The 15828-nt window shown below is 41.0% G+C and overlaps 1 protein-coding gene across 1 annotated transcript; it reads left to right on the top strand.

The window, feature by feature from the left end:
- Nucleotides 1–6: 6 nt before the first annotated feature.
- PCMTD2 (protein-L-isoaspartate (D-aspartate) O-methyltransferase domain containing 2) lies at nucleotides 7–12832 on the top strand. The gene is made up of 6 exons (XM_010722399.2): nucleotides 7–59; nucleotides 2136–2468; nucleotides 3866–3968; nucleotides 5700–5871; nucleotides 6837–6960; nucleotides 8348–12832. The coding sequence occupies exons 2-6, from the start codon at nucleotides 2162–2164 to the stop codon at nucleotides 8728–8730; spliced, it is 1089 nt and encodes a 362-aa protein (XP_010720701.1). The 5' UTR covers nucleotides 7–59; nucleotides 2136–2161; the 3' UTR covers nucleotides 8731–12832.
- The last annotated feature ends 2996 nt before the right edge of the window (nucleotides 12833–15828 follow it).

Genomic DNA, 15828 nt, shown 5'->3' with positions numbered 1-15828 from the left:
GCTGCGGGCAGAGCCGGGCTGGGAGCGAGCGGGCGGAACCGGGCCGCGCTGCCTCCCAGGTACGGCTCAGTGGGACGAGGATCCTTATGTAGCACGTAACGTCAGAGCGAGTGATGTCAGGCTGCCCGTGGAGGAGAAGAACTGCGCTTTAGTGTGTTGTTCTTGTGCCCTGGTTGCGTTGTAACGTGTGGGCTTTGTTTTTGCTGCTCCGTTCGAGGCGTGTGATGGAGGGCGTTCTGTGGGGGGTGGTTGTGAGGATGGCGGAGGGCTGCTGTGGCGCTGGAAGGCTGCTTGATGCCGTGCCTGTGTTGTCACCTGCTCGTGGTTTGTGTGCAAAGTGTTGCTGGGGGTGCAGGGAAGCGAATTGGAAAGGTTTCTTAAAGGTAGCGCCTACCCGTGCTGTGTGTTTCACCTTCCGAATGGAGAAAGGCAGGAAAAGAACACAAATACGGAATTACCCGAAGTGGATAATCCACCATCTGCAATAAAACACTTGTTCTGATGGAGGTCAGTGAAAGTAATGCTTCAGTGACACCTGTAGGGAGCTGTGTGTCCATGGGGCTCCTCCTTACAGGCTGTCTGCTGCTCAGAAAGCTGAGCTGATAGCAGGTCAGACCTGTTGTCCCAGTGGGGATTGCATGTATTGGTTTGGGATCCAGAATGCAGCACTGTTAAAGGCTTTATTTTTATGCTTTAAAGCTGAAAATGCAGACTTTAATACATCAAGCACTTGCGCTTGTTTCCGCTTTTGTTATTAAACAGCAGAAGAAGTCAAGGGAATACCTTCAGGAAAGAGTATTTCAATGCAGAGTGCTACAGCAAGTGTGCTGCCCACAGACAGACCCAGCCCTCCAAGTGTGGCTGCAGCAAGTCAACGTGTGTGTGAGAAGAGAAGGAAGAATCACATTGGCTGATGAACTCACCTTAGTCTTAAATTTGCTGTGAAATTGATACAGCACCATTTTGTGTGTGTGTGTGTGTGTGTATGTAGAGAAGCTGAAGGGGTTACTGTAGAAAGGAAAGGGGTGGTTTTCTTCAAGGTTTGCTAGTGGTCTCGTATGGGGTTGGTGTGTTTGAGGCTGTATTTAAAGAATGGATTAAAAACTGGCTTGAATTCTTTGCATAAGTACGTCTTATTTTCTGCCTCTCTGAAGGTGATGGGGCTGGTATGTCATTTGGATAATTGTGAAACTTTCTTGCGCTCTTGCAGGTTTTTTGTTTCCTCTGAAAGTGAAAGTGTGTAACTTTCACTTTGCTGAATGTAACAAACTCCAACAATTTTGCTGTAGGCAGATCTTCTGATGGCAGGAATGAATTCTAAAGCTCCTGCTTCTGTGGTTGTCATTGTGAGCACAGAAAGGCATTGTAAATAAATGCATTAAAAAAAAAGTTGTTTCTTTTTTTTGAAAAGGGCTGTTTCCTCCCCCCCCCTTTTTTCTTTAAATGGGGGATGGGGGACACAAGGTTGGAATAATTTGGATTCCATTGGACTCAGTGAAAATTGTCTCAGCAGTTGCAGTTTGTATTGTGGTCCTTCACTGGTGATGGCCTGTGCTCTGATGAGCTGGGTGAAAGTGCATTTGCTAAGGAAAGCAAGCTGTACCTATATTTAGATCAGAGTCTGTAACCTCTGCAAACCCCCAGCCCTCATGTTTTCTTTGAATGTTCAGCTTGAGGTTTTCTGGTTCTTTCAACCTGTCTTTTAATTTCCACTTGATATGTTAGAAATAGTCTACATGTAGCAATTCTGAGTGGCAAGCCAGACTTAACTTATTGCTTGGATTTGCAATGAAAAATGACCTATGAGCATAACATCTAAAGTAACCCCCTATGTAAAAGGGTTCAGTGAAACAGCTGACACAGTGGTATTATGTCAGTATTGTTTGAAAACAATCATCTGAGTTATCTATTTTAACTTCCCATACTGGTGTCAGCTACTAAATACCAGATCTGCTCTATTTTCGTCATGGTTTGGTTGGCTGGCATGGCAGTAATGTTTTTGTTTGTTTGTTTTGTTTCGTTTTTGCTGCTTGTTGACCTTCAGGTACATACAGGTCTCTCACAAAGAATATGCAGCAGCATAACTTAGCTCAGATGCATTCTCTATACCTCACCTTCTCTTTATTCTTCTTCAGCTCTAGTGCTTACACAAAGGTTGAAGATGGGAGGTGCAGTAAGTGCAGGAGAAGACAACGACGAGTTAATTGATAACCTGAAGGAGGCACAATATATCCGGACAGAGCTGGTAGAGCAGGCATTCCGTGCCATTGATCGAGCTGACTACTACTTGGAGGAGTTCAAAGACAATGCCTACAAGGACTTGGCGTGGAAGCATGGAAATATTCATCTCTCAGCACCCTGCATTTACTCTGAGGTGATGGAAGCTTTGGATCTGCAGCCAGGGCTGTCATTTTTGAATCTTGGCAGCGGCACTGGCTATCTGAGTTCTATGGTTGGACTCATCTTGGGTAAATAACTTTTCAATCGTGCTAACTATTTTCATTAGGCTTTTGGGTGTGTGTGTGTGTGTGTGTGTGTGTGTGTGTGTGTGTTTTGTTTTGTTTTGTTTTGTTTTTTTTTTAAAGCCTTGAAATTAGGGAAGATGCATTCCTCAAGTAATGAAACAAAATGATATCTGGCAAAGTAAAGAATGCATCGATTCAGCTGGCCAATTTATCAGGATTTCATGCAGCTTTCTTTCTGGATCTGGATGGTGTCCAGATTTCTGTGGCAAGTTGGAGCAGGCAACAGTGCAGTTACACAGGTTATTCCTGCAGGACTGGCACAAACTTTTGTTTGTTGCTGCTTAAGCAAGAGCCCAATTCAAGACTTCAGGAGCAGGAATGCTGTTGTTGAAACTAGTTTTGAGCATGCTCAGAGAAACCTCTGACTGTAACTGCTCAGTGCCTTGTTATTTTTTGTGCTGTCCTTTCTAGACTGTAACACATCTGACATCCAGTTTTGGTTCTTATCAATATATAGGTGGGGAATAGAATCTGTGGAAGCAAAGTTCATGCATCAGAACTGGCTTTGTGACCACATCTGCAGTAGGTGAAAAGCACCAAAGTAATATTGTATAATAGCAGTCTGCCCTCAAGCATTTCTGAAGTCAGTCTTTTGCTGCTTTTGGCTGCCAGGATAAATAAATGGCTATGGGGTATGTTCTATCCTCTTGTGGGGGTGTCAGGAATTTTAGCTGCTGGAATGTTTCTTGTCAGGATAGAGCCCCACTCCTACATCCTAGGCCCTTCTATGGAGTCACATTTTCTGCTAGGTTTGTTAGATTACTTTGGTTGCCAATATGTTAACTCTGGGAGTTGAGTCTTCCTCCTGGAAAGGTTATCGATTAGAACATAAAAAGCATGAGTGAATGATATCTGCATCTTCCTAATTTACTGTTGTTGTTAATTGAGGTACAACTGAGGTCGTTGGTCCTAATTTCTTTGAGGAGACTTTTAGTGTATCAGAAAGGGGTATAAAACAGTGTAAAGGTTTCAGAAGGATTTATTAAAATATGCTCTCTATTGCTCTGCACCTTAGAATTTTCCCCATGCGATCAGCTTCAGATCAACAGTGTTTCTTCACTGCCATTGTTTCCCTCCTGCAAACTATACAAAGTGGACTTTGTATAGTTAAGACTGCTGATTCAAAGTGAATGGTGCAAAACACCCTTATTTACTGTCAGAGATTGAGTGTAGGTTTGTACTTCCCATTGTATTAATAAGATACCTGACTCTACACAATCACTGACTGGCTGCCACCTGGGGAGTAATCTGGTACAGGAAGTAACCAAAACTGTGTTAGTTCTGCTGCATTTTGTGTTGCCTGTTAGCATTACCTGGTACCTGTTCTTTTAAATTTTCAGGTCCTTTTGGTGTTAACCACGGTGTGGAGCTTCATTCTGATGTGATTGAATATGCAAAGCAGAAATTGGACTTCTTCATCAAAACAAGTGACAGCTTTGACAAGTAAGATTTTTGGAACGGCCGTTTAGTTTCATCTTATGTGCTTGGCTTTAGTTGTGGCAACTCTGCACTCAGGGTAATCTGAGGATTCTGGCTCCTTAGGATTGTTGAGCTGCAGTGTGTGACCTTCTAAGCTCATATGTGTTGTGGAGGAGTTTTAGAAATTGTTGTAGTGTTCCTACAGCAGTTCTGATGTGACAGAGCCTGAAAGAAGCTGAAAACAGTTACTTATTTTACAATGCAATTACAGATAGCAACTTGGAAACTGCAAGTGACAGTAATAATTATGCTTGTGATCTGTGAGTTATCAGAAGAAAATGAACTGGTGTTGGTAGTGACCTAATATGTTTAGTCTCAGAAGAAGAAAAATGGTATCTTAAAACAAGAAGGTATTTTTATAATGATTAAGTTAGTACTAAAGCTGCTTGGGAATTGATTTATGTTCTCCCTTACAACATCTATTCTGCTGCTGTCAAAATTAATAACTTGCTAGCAGGATAACCATTGCCAAAAGCAACCTCAGCAATAAAAGTTGTAGCTGTCTCATTTTTGGATCTGTCTCACAGTTTGTTCAAACATGAAAGGAAAGCATCTCTGGCTACCTGAAAATTTTCCTGTTGTGGGAGGAAGAAAATTAAAGTCTTCAGTGATGGAATTCAGACTACTCAGTGTTGTGCTGTTACTGCAGTACTGGAAAGCTGCTGATAAGAGCCATCTTTTCTTAATGCTGGCAGCAGACTGAATTTTTTCTGCCTGGAAGGTGCTTGCACATAGATGACTCCCTGCTTCCCAGAGTCACATTGCTGTGGTTTGAACAGGGGTTTTAGGGAAGGCTTTTCTTCTCTCTCTGGGCAGATAGTTATGAAGCAAAAGTCAACTGAATTCAGAAATCACTATGACTAGAAAACTGGTATTGCTGATGGATAATGGCTGCTGGGTTATCAGACTGCTACAACACCACGTGTGGAGGCTGCTAGCCAGCTGCTGTGAAGTCTAGCATGGTTGCAAAAGCCAAAAGCTTGAGGAAGTGTTTAGGAGTAAGTAGGTACTGTGCTGAGGTGCTGGCAGAAGAATATATGTTGTATCAGCTGTAAAACCCAGGCCTTAAAGCTTATGTGGATTTTGGAGTATGTACAGAAAATAGAAGCATTGTAAAATTACTCAATTTGATTGTAAACTAAATCAAAAATGAAACAGACAAGAATTGTGTTTTAAGCAGAGTGAAATCATGGCTCTTTTGAAGTGAATGACAAAACTCCCGTTGTGTTCAGCACGCGTTGCTGAGGCATCAGACTTCTCCAGAACATCTGAAAAACATTTAAGGGCTCCTGAAAATGTTGAAGAACCTGGTGCAGCAGTCCTCAGGTCTCTACTTCTAGAGTTGCAGGTCTAATGCTTACGTTTGGATATTATAACTGAGAGAGCAGGAGGTAACTTAAAACTTCAAGACTACCAAATTTTATGCAAGTCAGGTGTGAAGTTATGTATTGATACCCTTTGGAAGTGTTCATCTGAGTGTTCTCACCTCGTTGTTTTGTGGTTTTGAAACTTCAGCTGTGCTCTGTTTTGATCATCTCCAGAATACAAAGGCTTGGCAGGAGAAACGCCATGAAATATTTCTTAAGTATTTTTCACTCTCCTCATTCTTTCAGAACCACAAAAGCAATTCATTTGCTAAATTGTGATATTCTTATGTGATATGCATTTTCTTGGTGGTGGTTTTTTTTTTTTTAGATTTGAATTTTGTGAGCCATCTTTTGTTACTGGAAACTGTTTAGAGATTTCCCCGGACTGCACTCAGTATGACCGCGTTTACTGCGGGGCTGGAGTTCAGAAGGAACACGAAGACTACATGAAGAACCTCTTGAAAGTTGGGGGAATTCTTGTCATGCCCCTTGAAGAGAAGGTTGAGTACCTTTCTACTTATTTTTTCAGTAATTTTTAATTCCGATCTCAGCACAGTCAATAACTTTTTTCTTTAATTTGCACTTCTTTCAGCAGTGATTTGGCAAATTGCAGGAAGCATGAGGTGCACCACTTTTCATTCAGAATGGGAGCAGTACTCTGCCCACTTCATAGTGTTTAAGTTCTACCATAGTATTCATAGCATGTGCTTATCTTTTGTTGTTAATTGCAACTTTATTTCCATGCTGCAGGAAAGTGTAAGAAGGCTTTGTTCAAGTTATATAATCTAGCATTGTACTTATGACAAAGTACAAAATTGCTTTTTAGAAGGCTTTATACTCTAACTGGCTTATGAAAGAGCTTTGTAAGTTGTCCCTATTTACAAGTGTCAATGGCTTTTACTAAAATGTGAGTTACTGCTCTGTCTGTAAACTCAATATGGTAATTCAGATGATCAATTTTGGTGTAAAGTTGGGTTATTTAATAAACTTGAGTGGTCAAGGTGGTAGGTATCTGATGTTCTACTTCCTGCAAGATAACTGGGGTTAACAGCGCAGAGCTGCTTCTCATTAAGATGCATTAGTGGATGATTTAAGCTGTAACTGATATTCAGTGAGTTGCAGTCTTCCTTCAAGAGTGGATGTTCACCTGAGACTGATGTTTTTTCTTACTGGTTGGACATGGCTGTTCTGATTCAGAATTGAGGAAGGACTGGAAAGCAGGGTGACCCAAACTGCCACTGCACGTATTCTATTGCATTGGGCAAAGCTATTTGGGGCTAATTCTGTCAGGGTGTCTCAATTTTCTGGAGGAAAACAATTGATTCCTATTATTACCTGACTTTTTACTGTAGTAATTTCTAGTACTGTAGCCACTTGTAGAGGCAGAGGATTGCTTGTTCATTTTCTATTTAGAAATCTGACTGTATTTCACACAAAGGACAATGATCTCCTTGTTTTGGTTTAGTTAACTAAGATAACTCGTACTGGTCCTTCTGCCTGGGAAACCAAGAAGATTCTTGCTGTTTCTTTTGCTCCTTTGATTCAGCCCAACCACGCAGATTCAGGAAAGTCAAGGCTTGTTCATTTGCGTGAGTACAAACATTCTTGGCTATGGGAGGGATTTTATCTGCTGTTTGGTTATAAGATGCATCTTGGTTCCTTAGTTGTGACATTGCTATGCGTATTTCCACAAAAATTATTCCAGCTGGTTTTCCTTCTTGGAGCAGTTGTCCATTTAGATTGGGTTCCAACACAGGAATCCTATCTTTGATCCTAGCAGCAGGTAGACTCAGAATCACATAGAATAAATTCTAAATATTAACGTTGTGTTTAAAAAAACAAAAACAACAACAACAAAAAAACGATACCCAAGCTTTAAGGAAATGTTTGGTCGTTACAGACATCAGTTTCAATCCCAGATCACCTGCTTTCGTGGTTCTTGGGTGCTGTGCTGTGGTGGTAGAGAATACATAAATGGTACCTGAGAACAAATGTTATCCTACTCAAAACAAGTCAGTTATCCTCAGCCTGGAACAGTTGAGGAATCTGAACTGTGCAATTTTTGGTTAGCTGTTTGAAGTGCAGTTGTATGCCATGGCCCCAATCTTCAGATTAAGACTTTGGTGTAAAGCGGCCTCTTAAGAACACGCAAAGACAAAGATACTCATAAAGAGATTAGTCAGGCTTTGGTCTTATTCTGGAAAGGTGTCTTTGTGTGACAAAAAGCAGCTCAGTAAGCAGTCTGTACAGCACCATAAAGTCCCCTAAGTCTGCATTTGAGTGTGCTTTGTATGGTGCCTTTGTAGGCAGACATGCATTGATGCTATATGAGTTGTGTTGTGAATTTACATGCTGGCAGCAAATAAGCATAGAAAAATGAAGTCTTCCAAACTATTAGTGTGGGAGGGTTTTTTTTTTTTAACACAGTAAGTTATTGTATGTTTCTAAAATTACTTTTACCAAATGGTTTCCAGCCAGTCTTCTCCCGCTAAGTCTGAAACAGTTTTTGATGAACATAAATAGTACTTATGTTTTATAAATAAAGAACTTGGCAAAGCTGAAATAAATTCACAACAGGCAAATCATTTGTGGATGAATTGAATAGACTTCAGGTCTAGATATCTACAGTAGGAAAATATCTGGGTTATTAAATAGTCACAGTATCAGTAACTAAGTCTACGTTCTTATGGTCTCCTGCGTATCTTAAAATAATTGTGAGGACTTGACATCAAAATACGAAACTCTTCTTTCATCCCATTCTTTCTCTCCAGTTAATGAGAGAAATGCATAATTAAATTTTGTTTGGGAAGCTGCAATACAGTTTACCGGAGTTGACAGGAATTGAATAGAGCTGTTTCTGTAATCGCAGCAGGGAATTCAAGTGGCCTGATTTAATTTGAGCAAATGCAGCTTTTCCTGAGAGTGCTCTTGAGGAGATTTTCTCCATATCTGTTCATGATTTTCATTTTCTTTTAGCCCCTGTGGCAGTTCGCAGCCTCCAGGATCTGGCTCGCATAGCCATCCGAGGAACCATTAAAAAAATTATACATCAGGAAACAATGAGCAAGAATGGAAATGGCCTGAAGAACCCCCCTAGATTTAAACGAAGACGTGTGCGTCGCCGTCGCATGGAAACAATTGTTTTCTTGGACAAAGAGGTCTTCGCCAGTCGGATCTCCAACCCATCGGATGATAACAACAACTGTGAGGAGACTGAGGACGAGAGACGAGAAGAGGAAGAAACGAAACCCTCTGAACTAAAGCCAGATCCCCCTGTAAACTTTTTGAGAGAAAAGGTCTTGAGCCTGCCTTTGCCTGATCCCTTGAAATATTACCTGCTTTATTACAGGGAGAAGTAATTTCCTTCTAGGATATGGGAAGTAGGCAGAAAATAAAATACTACTTAGGGCTTGACAAACGTATACCACTTGCTTACCTGCTAATACGACCACCCAAGGCAGTAGGCTGATTGGGGAATGTGGCTGCTGTATACTTAAACATTATAGCTTTTTTAAGTTTCCTCTTTCTTCTTGGTTGTGTGCTATAGTTTTATTCTACAGCAGGAATTCCTTAGGTAGCAAGTTGGTGAAGTGCTTGACTGCTTACAGAATGGAGGATTTAATTCCCTGAAACTAACTGCACAGAGATGGCTGCTCTACTGAATTGCAGTTCTTAAACGTTCTTAGATTCTTAAGCAGTTCCCCAAAGACCTTTGCTGTCTGTGCTCTCTCCCACTCTACCTGCCGTGTGTTTACCATGGTGTGTGTTCAACGGAGGATGAAGATTATTAGTAAAAGCTGACCTGGCAAATCTTTTTCTTCCAGAAATGTGAAAAAAGCACAACTTTTACAGAAAAGAAGTTCTGGTGTTACTCTTGAGATGTCCAGATTTTGAATGTGGAAGGAAGGCATCAGTTCCCCTTTGGTTGGACCCAGCTTTGCTTTCAAATTTCATACTGATTTTCAGTAAAAGGTAGAAATGTTCTACAGATCACTGGTTTTCTTGATGGGAGACACCTGTTTTAGAGTATTACACGTGATGTTTTTTTTTAAAGCAGTGGAGTCAGGTGAGGAGTAGTGAAGCTGATGAGCTTTGACAGGATGCTCAAGTGTTCAGAGTTGTGACTGTTGTCTCCAGAAGTGTTTACAAAGTAATCCTGGATGGGGATGAGGGTAAGGAGGAGATGGGCAGCAGAGATGGTCAATACTGGCTGTGAAAGCAGAATCTGCAGGTTTTGCAGTGATGCGTGAACTAAAATCTGCTTGACTGGAGTGGAGCACAGAGCTCTAGCCTGGGCATAGTTTATATCCTGGGAAATGAGCCACGGAGTTCTGTGGAGGATATGTGGAAGCTCTGGAACACCAAATTGATGTAATTCTAACTTAGGTGTTCCTGTGTGCACCCTTGTCATAGCAGGGTGGCTGGAATGCAGCTTGTGTACACGTAGTCCACATACAGCAAGTGGAATGAGGTTGTCTTGGTAGTTTATTACTGCAACAAAGGAATAGATGCTATAACAGACTTGCATCAGTGGACAGAAGAACAGTGCAGTTTTATAGGTGTGGACTTTTAATTTTTATTCCTAAGTCTTCCTGTAATGCTGATGGGAGGAGATTCCACGTGTGGAAGGGAAAGTTGATTTGCTTCGGCCTATCTGAGAAACCTGCATAGACCAACATAGTCATAGAAAAGAAACCCTCGAGCTCATTATAATGGATAGTACTCCTGTAAGCTGAGGGTAAAACCAAAAAGAATGACGACAGAAAAACCCTTAGTAGGTAATGAAGTTATGAAAGATGTTACCCCATCAGAAGCTCTTACATTGGTATCACTTTGGTATCTATTTTAAGCTGTCTCCTCATTTCCTGAGGAGGAATGAATAAGACTCTCTTGCCAAAAGAATGCTGGTTATTCATTTAGTGGTATTGAGTTGCACAATGTAACGATAAGTCGAGTTTCAAAGTTCTGCGCAGCTTGAAAAATACACAGATTCCTCTTAGTTATCTCAACCCAAGTTGGAGAACTTTCCTTTGTTTAAATGGGCTTCTTTTTGTCTTTGAGATTATTATCTGGTGTGGTGGCAGGTGGTATCTGTGGTGTGGCAGGTGGCCACGTGGTGTGAAGCAGTTGTAGGCTGTATTTTGCCTGCAGTGCCCCCAGGCTATTGGATCATCCTTCTTGCTCCTTTGGTTTTCTTGGTTTATTTTGATTGGGGTGGTTCTGTGGGCACTGAGCTGATGGCTTCCTGTAAACTTCAAGCACCCATCTCGTACATCTGGCAACCACAGGGAATTTCTTCCTGCAGATGAGAACTCTGTGTGTGATGATAAATGGAGGCATAATAAAATCTGCATAAAGTCTTTCTTGCGCTTCCTCAAGGGCTGTCATCTCTGTGTTTGTTAATTATTTCTTTAGAATAACTGTCATACCAGGTATGCACCTTTCTGTGTGGTGGCACAACTTCCATGTCTCTGCACGTACAGGGTGCATTTTACCTCTGGCTGGCAGGTCAGCCTTTAGTTCATTAATGGCAGAACTGTTCACGGATGTCATAAAGAAGTTACTTTTAAAATTGGCATCTGAAGTTCAGGTCATGCTAATGAATCTGACTGAGATTCTGTTAACATTGGCCAGTTGAGGGAGAACATCTTTTGTTTAGCTCTGTGTTGTTATTTTTAACCATTTCCCAATTCTCAAAGATATTTTATCAGATTTTCACCAGCTTTGCCTTTGTATTACATCTGCTAGATTTTTGCAGTATTCTGTTTTTCCTGGATGAGGTTGAGTAAATAAATATATACACAGAAAATATGTTCTTGGTTGTCCCCTTGCCAAAAAAAAAAAAAAACCCCCCAGATCCAAACAAACTCATAGTAGCAGTTTTCTGTGTACTATAATTGTGAAATAGCATTGCTTATAGTGTATAAAGGAAGGGGAACTGTAAATGCATTTTCCCTGTGCACAAGCACTTGTACTGTAGTTTTTGTATGTGTTGTTAGTAATTATGGCATCGCTGTTTGGGTTTTTTTTTTGTGTGTGTTCTGTAAGCTGTCTAGGAATTTTACCTGCTTTGACTGTTTCATTTTTAGTCTTTGCTTTATTTGTGTGTGACTCCCTTTAGGTTTAGACAGCGCAGTAAATTTGCAAAAAAGAAATGGACTTCAAGCTGCTTTAATCACCAGTGTGTAAGCTGAAAAGTCTGTGTATGGGGAATGGATTGAATTGGCCTGAGGCACACAAAAGTGGTAAAACTTTCTTTAATGAGTGTTTCTGTATCAATAAATTCAGTAAAGACTTTTTAGCCTTCTTAACGTGGCTTTGCATCGTGTTGTGATTAGAATACTTTGTAGTGAACTACTTATTTCCGTAATTGAAAGTTAAGACACTAAACACTGGTTAAGAGCACTTAATCATATGGTGCAGGTGCATAGTTTTTCTGGATGACCTCCTCAGAATAGAATCAAAAGAAACCTGCCCATCTGATGACTTCCAAACCTTTATGTAATGGATTGTGCAAGATTTATTTTGGAATTAGCATACACAGCACTGGTCTGGATTTTAATAGAAAATTTAATGAGTGAGTTCACGTACCTGGCTGATGGGTTTATAGAGAGCAGAGGTATCAGGAGCTCACTTAGGCTGTTTCTCTGTTTCCAGACACGATCTCTAAACCAAACGTGTCAAGACCTTGTTTAATGCGTTCTCAATTACCACCATTTTTGCAACTGCTCTCTCACCTCCTGTGCTGTGATTTAGTTCTCAATTAATGCCAATTTTAGGAGCTTATTTCAAGGCTTTCACTAATGTTGAGAATAATGCTTTGGCTTCAGCTGTAATGGGAACTGTTCATAATAGCAAATCCAGCTGTTGCTAATAGAGTTTATCTATTGACCTTTATTCCATGTGATAGTTATTCGTAGATTGTTTCTTCCTGTTGTCTGTGTGTACAATAATGTCCTCTTACAGGCTGTAAAATGGGAATAGTACAGCATTAATGCTTTCCTTCATGTGATGCTTGCTAGGAAAAAAAAAATCCCTTCCTGCTTTGGAAAGCTGCGGATGTGTTGTATTAGTGGTATCAAGTAGATGAAATTTGTCAAGACAGGTAATGTTTATGTTTCAGGTAATGTTTATGTTCACTTCATAGTAGGATATACATCTCAGTTCCTGAAGATTTCATCACTTCCTAAGAAGGTGTACTCTGAAATTCTTCTGCTGGGACAGAAGTGGTAGATGAAAACAATACAAGGGTGTTTAAAAACAAGAAAACCCCAAACTTCTGCTATGTCAGTGTGGAATTCTTTCTAGTACAGGGTAGAAATACTTGAGCGAGGGGCACAAACAAGAACGTTCGTTCCAGTCACTTAGGAGTTAACTTTTGGTTCTTGTTCAGAGTTGCACACTCCTTTTTAAACAATTTGTCATGTTAATGCAAAATAAAATGAACTAATGGATGTGTAATGGAACTGTGATTGGTAGTGCTTCATAGCATCTCACAGCCATCTCATTTGTCATGGAGGGGAGATGGGCAAAGCAGGAAAGGTATCCCTCAACTTCAAGCAAAGATCTGCTTCTAAGTAGATTCAGGGTTGCAGAACCTGCATTTTTGCACTCCAGTTATTCCCGTTCCCATTATGCTCACGTGGCTGTTGTTAAACCTGCTGACTTGACTAATTATCCAAACCTCACAGAATACATAAACACACGTCAGTCCCTTCCAGAAGCTGCCACCAACTGCACGACAACCCGAGCAAAGATTGCAGACTGCGTAGAAGCGTGACTGATGAGCAACGCAGCTCTCTGCTTAGCAATGGAAATAAACCTGGGAGGGAATTATTATTATTATTATTATTATTTTTGCAGGTGGTTGGTTTGTGCTGTGGCACGTAACTGAAGGCAGAATCTGTGAACTGTCCAGATGTGCATGGAAGGAGGTGATGTTTGTGTAGGAGCAGGTTGAGTGGCCACTAGAGGACAGTGTGCACAAAACCATGAGTTGGGTGCACAGGGGAGCTGGGGAGGTGTGCAAACTTGCCTCCTCTCCCAAGCGATGCCAATGCAAACAAATGATTGATTGAGCGTTAGGTGCAGAAAGCTTGCTGCCTTATGCCTTTTTCCTGGCTAGAAAAAAGATAGCATTTAACAAGTTTGACATGCCTGATGCTTTGGAAGAGATTAGCTATGAGACATCAGCTGCTGTATAATGGTAACTTGTCCAGTGTTTGTTGACACAAGGTTAAATACCTGGAAGATTTCTAACTGAAGAGAAGTATGATCTTAATATATTCTAGAAGATACTGTATAAACCTTGATAAGGTCTTTGAGAGGGGAGGCTGGCAAAAATAACCACATAAAACCACAAAAAGAAAAAACCAACCACTTTTGCTCCGAGTATTCAAGTGACAAAGTATCTGAGGGGGAAAGCAAACTGGGGACGTTGCAGCCCCGTCTGGGGTAAGTACTATTTCCCCGTGTTAGCTGTGTTGCAATGTACAGTACAAAGCAGATCTGCAAGTTCATGGGAAACTCTGGGTCGATCGCACAGGTAACGTGGGGTGATGTGATGCTTCACGCCGAGCCTTAATGCTGCGCACTTGTGTCTGTTTAAAATACACACGTAAGAACATACACAGTGATAACTGTAACCTCAAAGCTATTTTCATTCTGAGCAGCTTTATAGTGATAAGAGTGATAAATTAAACTGGGCTCACATCTTTCTTTTTTGCATTTTTTTTTTTTTTAATCCTCCAAAGAGCTGAACAAACTGTGGTCTGTGTTTTCTGCGGGAGTTGCTGCAGTCCAAATGTGGTTGGTTTGTTTCTTTCTCTCTTCACCCATTAGTTGCCCCTTTGTTTTTCCAAAGCCCCAGCATTTCCCTGAGTTACATCTTTATGGTATGAAACTACATTAACTAAAAGGTCTTTGGATTAATATCTGATCAATTTCCTATAAGATGACAAAAACGCGTCCAGTCGGGGGGGGTTAGGTCTTTATTTCCAGGTTATTTATCTTTGTTAGTCCCTCTTTTAAAATCCCTTATCACTAGTGTTCAAAGTTCAGTGAAGTGATGGGAAATGCATTTCACCAGATGTTACACATACATGCAATAGCTATCCCCAAAGTCATGCTGTGTGCTGCGTTTGACGGAGGCTGTGAGATGAGATGCCACCCTTAGTTTGCAGCCTGTGCTAAAGCAGAAATTTTGACTTAAAAGCTAGGCTCCAGGCTGTCAGTGATTATTTTGGTCATTATCCATAAAGATACATTGTGGAGTTAAGGATGCCTAAGGAGTTAACCTGCTCTTCAAAATAAGTAACAAAGAAAGAATAAATAAAAAAAACTAGGACTTAATATTTCAACGCCGCAATTAAAGAGGGGTGGGAACAGCCTGATCTGCAGAGATGTACATAATGGCAGAGAGGGTGGGCGGTTGGACTGTCAAACTGCCTTAATTTAATTGCAAACACATGCTGATGAGTCCCCTCCTCCTGGACCTCAGGGCTGGGAAACTTTTTTTTTTTTTTTTGTCAGCTCCCTGCAGCTCAGAATTGAGGAAAATAACTCCAGCAAACACCATGCTGATCAAACCTTCAGCTCTTCTGGGCTTTTGGTGCTTTCTCCTCCTGCCTCGTTCCTCCTGCTCCTGTCCTCCTCGCTGCCTGTGCTTCAGGACTACAGTAAGATGCATGCATCTGATGTTGGAAACCATCCCTGACATCCCACCTCAGACGAGCATACTGTGAGTAACCGTTTCATTCCACTGCCTTTCTTATCTGCTTGGAAATAAAAAGAAAAATGCCTTTTGTCCTTTATTTATTCGTCCTTGCTGCAGGATTGTCTGCACTTGAGTCTGTTTCATGCGTTTAGAACATAAACTGCTTCTTTTGTCATTAATTAGTGGTTAACGGGGCAGTCAGTTGGGAAAATGCATACTAATAATGCCACACTATCACTGGAAGATGGTTTTGGGAAATCAGAGGTCACAAATGTTAAAACTGAATTATAGAAAGGTACACATGAAGTTTACATTTCAGAAGGATATGGGTGTAGGAGAGAGAGGAAATACTGTGGTTTAGGCTTTTCTCCCTACAAAAAAAAACACACCACAACAACAAAAAACCTTAATTTTTCATAAATAAAACCCCTTTTTTCTCTAGACTTTTAAGTTTTGTCTTTCCAGTTTGTATCTCAGCTGTGCAAACCAGATGTAAAGTTTGTCAATAAAGCAACAACTGGGGCATCTCGTGTTCCTTGAGAAACAAAATATACCTGTAGAGTCGGCTGTGCCTGTTGTGGAGGGGGCTGCTGGCTGTGGCCATTCAGATGGAGAAGGTGGTCTCCTAAGCGTCTCTTACTGCCAGGTCCAGGAGAGCACTTTCCTGTTGATGTATAGTAGTTAATCCTATGCTTTCAGGTGCCTTTAAGGTGCAGAGCCATGTGACAAAAGTTGAAAGACT

This window comes from Meleagris gallopavo, chromosome 22, assembly GCF_000146605.3.
Source record: "Meleagris gallopavo isolate NT-WF06-2002-E0010 breed Aviagen turkey brand Nicholas breeding stock chromosome 22, Turkey_5.1, whole genome shotgun sequence".
Lineage (NCBI taxonomy): Eukaryota > Metazoa > Chordata > Aves > Galliformes > Phasianidae > Meleagris > Meleagris gallopavo.
This window is presented reverse-complemented; position numbering and strand designations above follow the sequence as displayed.

Excerpts from the sequence above, each read along its gene's own strand:
- PCMTD2 (XM_010722399.2), top strand. The coding sequence starts at position 2,162 with ATGGGAGGTGCAGTAAGTGCAGGAGAAGACAACGACGAGTTAATTGAT. Across the intron at positions 5,872-6,836 it reads TCATGCCCCTTGAAGAGAAG|TTAACTAAGATAACTCGTAC; the intron begins GTTGAGTACCTT and ends GTTTTGGTTTAG. Across the intron at positions 6,961-8,347 it reads GTCAAGGCTTGTTCATTTGC|CCCCTGTGGCAGTTCGCAGC; the intron begins GTGAGTACAAAC and ends ATTTTCTTTTAG.